Consider the following 7,495-nt stretch of genomic DNA (forward strand, 5'->3'; position numbering starts at 1 on the left):
CGGGACGAGTCACTTTGGCTCCTGGGATCCTGAAACAGAGTCGGCAAACATTGTCTGAAACTAGCATTTACAGTTGTTATTGATTACTCTGCCATTTATTCTGCAGATCAATCAGTTAATTCAGAAAATAATGTTCATATTTGAATGTAATTTGTTCTTCTTAATTCATGCTTCTTCTGTTTTGCAATATTTTCTCTTCAAATATTGCAATCCACCAAAAGAAATTCCTTGTCTTATCAATAAACCTGTTTCTGATTTCCGAATATTGAATTTCCCAAAGCCCAAGGGGACATCATCCGAAAACCAGTTCTGTCCGGTTTAACAGGGAGAAACCCAAACACTAGCAAATGATGGTCATTTTGCAAGAAAAAAATCAAACAATTAATTGATTGTTTTTAGAAATAGTTCATCATAGAAAATGCATATTTTAAATAAAAATAATTGCCAATTATGATACTGTGTATCATCTACTCGATTAACAGGCTTAATTATATATATTTAACGAGCTGTAACCATGTAACTTAAGAACAATGAAGAAAAATACATGTTGATCCAGGCCTCCTCCTAGAGGCCTAAAGATTAAAGAAACAACATTGAAATTACCAAAACCAACTGACCTGACTTTGCTCAGCTGGAAACCAGCCGTGGTTTCCTCTTCTACTTATCTTGATGTACTGTCTTGTGTTTACAGTAATTAGGTTAGCCGCATAAAAAACAATGTCCCTGCTTCTGCTTTACTGTGAGTGCTACTAGCATACTGTCACTGCTAAACAAAATACTGCTAGTTGCGTTAGCGTTAGCTAGCCAATTTATCGTTAGCTTCATTCAGGAGTTGGAGCCACAACCACCACGAATGTCTCCATTTAAATAAAGAAAAATATACATAGGTCTACTAGATAAATGACTCTACCCTCTACACAAGTTACTCGCCAACAGATATCAAATGGAAAAACAATTATGACAATATCCACATGGAAAGAAGGTAACCAAGGACACACCAGAGCTTAGTTTCCAGTGGTCTGCCTCCTGTTTGTAGCTCGTTGCTGCCACCCAGTGGTGGCCGAGGTGACATGATACTGTCGCAGTACAGGGCTGTGTGCTCGGGACGAGGAGTCTCGTGCCAGCTGATATTTTTCAACGGTCAGCTTCTTCAGGTCATTGAGTAACTTTATCTATAATTATATTAACGTGACATACAACTGCAACGATCTACTGGTCTGTTCGCCCTTCATCAAGGACAAATAGTGAGTAACAACAACAAAAAGCGAGGTTACATTACACAGCTATATTCATATTATCTATACAAGCCAATGGAAGATACAATACGTTTGAAAATACTGCTCAATACTATTAATACTTAATCCATTTGATCTAACGTTCGTCTCTTTTGGGAAAAAGTTCCGAAGACAACATTTCCCAGAAGCGCATTGGGCGATGAGTGACAGATAAACGGACGAATCGTTCGTCGCTGGGCGGTAACCGTTGGAGTTCAAACCGCTCTGCGGCTGCGCAGTGGGCTACTGCGCTGACAGCTGTACACATGAACCGCGAGAGTCCGATGCGAAGGTAAGATAACTCTGGTTTACGACCACAGCGCAAACGACGACAGTTTTAATGTATTTTCAAACTCATGTATGCGTTATTGACATGGCCAGCATAGCTTTTCACTTCGTATGTGACCGTCCCCGAGCTCAAGTTCGTGGGAACCGGTACAGCCGGTTACTGTATGTCCCGATAGCAGCCAGTCAATAGTTCATGTCGACGCGTGCGTGTTGTGGGTTATCGATCGGGCTGTGACGCGTCGGAAACACTCTATCGGTTAGTTTAATGTCACCTCGGCTCTCTCGTGCTCTCGGGGTCAGACGACAGCGTCTCTTTTAGTGTAATAGTTCGGGCATTAAGCTTAAACTAATGTGAACACACAACAACGTGCAGTAACTGTGGAGTAAACTCGTTTAATGCAGATTATTGCACTGCACTGACCAGGATAGACAGTTGAACTGCTGTGCAGCACTTTGCATTGAATATATTTGTTCCCCCCCATAAGCAGCAACAATAATGAGCCTATTGTCCTAAACGGCTCCTAACAGAATGGCCTTTTCTTCATGCATAATAAAACATTGTGTGTGTGCAGCAATGCTTGTAAAACCACTAAATTAATGATGGTTTCCTCACAAGGCAGTTGGTGCTGCTGCTCCTTGAGAAGGTAAAGGATTGCGCAAGATGTCTTTTGCAGGGAGTGCATTTGCAGGCTTTTCCTTCCCCTCCTGCTGCATTGCCACAAAACCCTTCATCAGAACAAGACGAGAACGTTGAGCTGGAGCGTCATGATAACCTGTTGGGAGGTTAAATATGGTTCTGATGTGGATGATTGGCCCATGCTTTGTCTGAAAACTCTAGGCTTGCTGCAGTGCCGTTATTTGAGGGCTCCTGGCCTTAAATGTTATTTACTCGTGGCCGAGGTGCTCCGAACGTAATTGAACCCGCGCTGACACGGCGTCTGTACTTTCTCTGATCATAGCCTGTGTTTTCATGGTGTCATTGGTTCTGTTATACCCTTGGTGCCGATGTGTGGCGACAACAAGATCTACCCACCATTTACCAGATTAAAGCTTCTGTGCTCTTGCACACAGACCCAGTACAGAAACACAGAGCGCTATTTTATAGCTACAGATACTGGAGACTGTCGGGGTAATAAGTAGAACTGGATTGTCAAACAAACACACTGTCTGTCTGGTCGATTTTATATCCACAATGCCGTCATGTATTCTCCCATCCTGTCTGATGTTAAGGTTGATTAGTGTTTGATGTGATGATATCTAGTGGTGAACTGGATGATGATCCCTGTCCGCCTCCGTCTTGTCTCGCAGATTTGGACAAATCGGCCCCCCCCCCATTCAGAAATGGAGACTCTGCTGAAAGTCGCCCGGTAGACAACATCCCTTCGTCTCTGCTGCTGCCAGTGTGAAGAAGACATCATCTTCCGTTTTCAATGACACTGACGGCGAGTGAAAGCTGAAGCCGTCCACTCGTCCCACCCATCTGCATCCCTACGCGCCTCGCTCTGTCCGGAGGTCTTCAGAATGTATCAGATCGTCCCCGTGGCTCCCGGGGAGCATCAGACGTCAGGGGGAGCCGGCGGCTCTCCGCTGAAGAAGAATCGGGCTCACGAAGGCCGGCCCATGGTGCTGGCAGGCTTGTTGGGCTGTGTGCTGGTTCTGGCTGCCGTGGTCGCCTGGTGCTACTACTCGGTGTCCCTCCGCAGAGCCCAGCTGCTGAAGGCTGAGCTGCTGGACCTCGACAAAGACGGTTTTGTTATTCATAACCAGGCGGGGGCTGTCATCTTCAGCATGGCCTTCAGGTGGGTTTGCTGTCGGGATTTTTTTTTCATCGTAGATCAATCGGTTTGTTATTGTTTGGATTCATCTTTTTGTCTATAAAATGTCAAACAAATGATGACGAATAGCCATCGCCATTTTCCAGTCATCAAGGTGACATAGATTAAAATGCTTCAGTCCAACACCTGAAGATATTCAATTCACAATAAAATAAAAATCGATTAAAGAAGAACATTTAGATTTTAGAAGCTTGTACCAGAGAATATTTGGCATTTACTGCTTGGAAAGTGAGTCAAATATTCAATACATTATTAAAATATTTAAATCATGGCGTACAAAAATATTAATAATTAAATAATAATAACACTATCACCTTTTTTGGGCCTCAGCACAGTTCCACTTTGCATGCTGAGCCATAGTGAAACACTGCCTCTCTGTGGATGGATAATGCACAGACACATTTAGTCCTTTCATTTATCAGCAGGACTCCCATCGACAGGACGATCTTTGCTTTTGCAGAGAAATAGAGTAATGCACTGGAGCACACAGTTCTGTATTATGATTGCGTTTTCTCCTCTGTTGTGGTACTCTTGCAGTCTAATAATCATTCTATGCTCGTAATGCTTAGTTGGTGCCGTGCCTGACCAGTTCATTTATATCTTTTTGACCCTCCCAAGTTCTGGCACTCTGGATCTGGACTCCTGCTCAAAGGAGGGGAACATTCTGAGCTGCACCCGGTCCAATTCTGGCAAGCTCAACTTCTTCATCCAGACGGTTCGACTGAAGGACACGGTGATGTGCTACCGCGTCCGCTGGGAGGAGCTGCAAAGCAAGCGCTCGGTGGAGCACGCCATGGCCTACAACGACTCTCATTGGTACGGAGGAGCGGAGACGACCACCCAGTACTGGCCTATCAGGATGCAGGGCGAGGAGGAGCCGCAGCCTTTCGTCACCAGCGACGTCTACGCCAATCGTAACGCCTTCGGGGGGATCCTGGAGCGCTATTGGCTGTCCTCGAATGCGACCGCCATCAAGATTAATGACTCGGTGCCGTTTCATTTGGGCTGGTCGGAGAAGGACAGGACACTCCGGTTCCAGGCCCGATACGAGGACTCTCCCTTCAGACCACCAGAGGGCCAGCAGGCCTTACCTGAACTCAGCTATAGAGTGTGTGTGGGGTCGGATGTTACCTCGATTCACAAATACATGGTGAGTATAGACAAACTGTGTGACTTTGTTTTGATGTATTCGTTTAGGTGTAGTTAAGTTTTTAAGTGTGAATTGTTTATACGCACCAAATAACTGCACAAGAACTCTTGAAATCTTAGGCGTTGGTTCTCTGCCAGGCAAAGTGTTGTGCACTTAAAAGATTGAGGCCAAAGAATAAGTGTAATGGAACATAACATGGTTTTAACTTAAGTAGAAAGTTGGAGGGAAGATGATAAGGAATACCTGCGCCAAGTTTCAGTCTTGGCTGGACGGTCATCTGATTTCATAATGTTTTCCTAAAGACAGAAAATTAATCCAGAACGGTTCTGTCAGTTGTAAGTAATTTATCAGCCATCCGGAGTTCCATTGTGAAAACTATACACATGAAAATGTAACCTTGCCCGATAAAGAAAACAGACTAGTATCAATGATTTGAATCGGATTAGTTTCGGTTCCACACCACTACCGACGTCTCGGTAAAGTAGTATTTGAAGCAATAGTTTGATATTTTTTGGGGGAAATATGCTCGATTGTTTTCTTGCCAGGACTGAGAGGAGATGATCTAGATCACTCATAAATCTGCGTTACATGGCCGCTTAGCATAGCTTAGCTTAGCACGACAACTGAAAGCAAAGGGAAACAACTAGCCTGGTTCCTTGTTATTAAGTGAAAATAACAAATTGCGGTTTAATGAGCGGTGGGACTATTTCTTGGTTGCCCCCTCCTCCTTATTTCCAGTCATTATGCTAAGCTAAGCTAACTGTCTGGCCCGTATCTTAATATTTAGGACGCATACGAGAGTCGTTCCTGCCTTTATCGTCTCACTCTTGGCTAGAAGGCGAATAAAAGGGACAAACTTTTTCTTGGTTGACGCTGTTCTTAATGCATGTGTTGTGCTCAGGTGCGTCGGTATTTCCCAAAGCCCACCAAGGTGCCGTCTCCCGAAGTCTTTGAACAGCCACTGTGGTCCACGTGGGCCCTCTACAAGACGGCGGTGACTCAGGAGAAACTGCTGCGCTACGCCGCCGACATCACCAAGTACGGCTTCACGTGCTCCCACCTGGAGCTGGACGACCGCTACACCGCCGACTACGGCGAGTTTGACTTTGACCCGCAGAAGTTCCCCAACGCTAGCGGCATGTTCGACAAGCTCCGAGAGGACGGGTTTCAAGTGTCGCTCTGGACGCACCCTTTCATCAACTACGACTCCATTAATTTCGGCGTCGCCGTGGAGAAGGGGCTGTTCGTACGGGAGCCGAGCGGCGAGCTGCCCGCCCTGGTGCGCTGGTGGAACGGCATCGGCGGGATCCTGGACTTCACCAACCCGGACGCCCGCGAGTGGTTTTCCTCGCACCTGCGGATGCTCAAAACCCGCTACCACGTGACGTCCTTCAAGTTCGACGCGGGAGAGACGAGCTACCTCCCGCGCCAGTTCAGCACCCTGGTCCCGCTGTCGGACCCCTCCACCTTCACCCGCCGCTACACGGAGATGGCCATCCCGTTCAGCGAGCGCGCGGAGCTCAGGGTGGGGTACCAGAGTCAGGACGTCTCCTGCTTCTTCAGGATCATTGACCGAGACTCCGTGTGGGGTTATGAGCTCGGCCTCAAGTCCATCATCCCGACTGTTCTCACCATCAGCATTCTGGGCTACCAGTTTGTCTTACCTGATATGATCGGAGGGAACGCATACCCCAACCGCACCGCAGGTAGGGCACTCCAGAACACATGGCTTTGAGTTGGCTCTCTCAAAGACGCGATGTGGTTTTGGTCTACAGTCTGACATCTGTGTTTGTATGTTCAGCTGGTTTAGATGGCAAGAACGTTCTGCCGGACAGGGAGCTGTACATCCGATGGTTGGAGCTGTCTGCGTTCATGCCGGCCATGCAGTTCTCCATACCGCCGTGGGCCTACGACAATGAGGTGAGCAAAGTCATCCAGTTCATCCTCGCTGAACGCCAGTGCCTTCACACTGCTTCATCAGAGAATCAGGGTTACATCTAGGGCTGCAACTAACGATTATTTTAATAATCGATTAATCGGTTGATTATTTTTTCGATTAATCGATGAATCGGATAAAAAAAACAAAAAAATCCAAAAATCTTTAATTTCCAACCCTTTATTCAAAAGCAGAACTGACAGTGCTAAACATCTTCAATGGCACAAACAGGTTGCTCCTTGAACATCCCTGAGCTGTTAATTTAAAAAATCAAATAAAAATGGACTAACACTAAAAACATACACATGTATGCTTTACATCTGCCAAATGTGAGCTCATTTTACTGTAATTTGTCTTCTTGGAGCAGAGGCTGCATTTAGCATACCCTGCTTTATCAATATGTATGAAACACTGAGACAGAGGGAAGCTGTACTGCTCCTCTCCTGTCTGTTTGGACCTCCACCTGCCTTAAACCCTTTCATTCACATCCTCGTATCAATATCTGGGTCTCTTATGATCTAAACTGTTCTCAGAATGAATATGAAAGTAAATTAATGGAGACAACTAATACTGATTTATGTTACTTGTCTAGACTTCATTGCCATTAGATGACGTGCTCCTCTGTGGCGCTAACACTGTACCTTTTTTGTGTATTAACCTCCAGGTGGTGCAGATAGCGCAGAAGTTCACGAGGCTCCACCAGACCCTGGTGGCCCCGAGGGTTCTCGAGCTGGCAAGCAAGGTGCTCGACACCGGGGACCCGATCATCCGGCCCCTCTGGTGGATCGCCAACAACGACGAGGCGGCGTACAAGATCGACTCCCAGTTCCTGATCGGCGACAGCCTGATGGTGGCGCCGGTGTTGGAGCCGGGGAAGCAGGAGAGGGACATCTACCTGCCTGCAGGGCGCTGGAAAAGCTACAAGGGGGAACATTTTGACAAGGGGCCCATGTACCTCACCGACTACCCCGTGGACCTGGACGACATAGCTTACTTCACGTGGGTCCACTGA

At 46.5% G+C, this 7,495-nt stretch overlaps 1 protein-coding gene across 1 annotated transcript; it reads left to right on the forward strand.

The window, feature by feature from the left end:
• Nucleotides 1-3,083: 3,083 nt before the first annotated feature.
• Nucleotides 3,084-7,495, forward strand: LOC306739652 (myogenesis-regulating glycosidase-like; the record flags this gene model as incomplete). Its single annotated transcript, XM_079221690.1, has 5 exons — nt 3,084-3,361; nt 4,016-4,547; nt 5,449-6,253; nt 6,358-6,467; nt 7,148-7,495. 5 exons carry the CDS (start codon nt 3,084-3,086, stop codon nt 7,493-7,495), a joined length of 2,073 nt encoding a protein of 690 aa, XP_079077816.1.

This window comes from Taurulus bubalis (genome assembly GCF_910589615.1).
Source record: "Taurulus bubalis genome assembly, chromosome: 8".
Taxonomy (NCBI): domain Eukaryota; kingdom Metazoa; phylum Chordata; class Actinopteri; order Perciformes; family Cottidae; genus Taurulus; species Taurulus bubalis.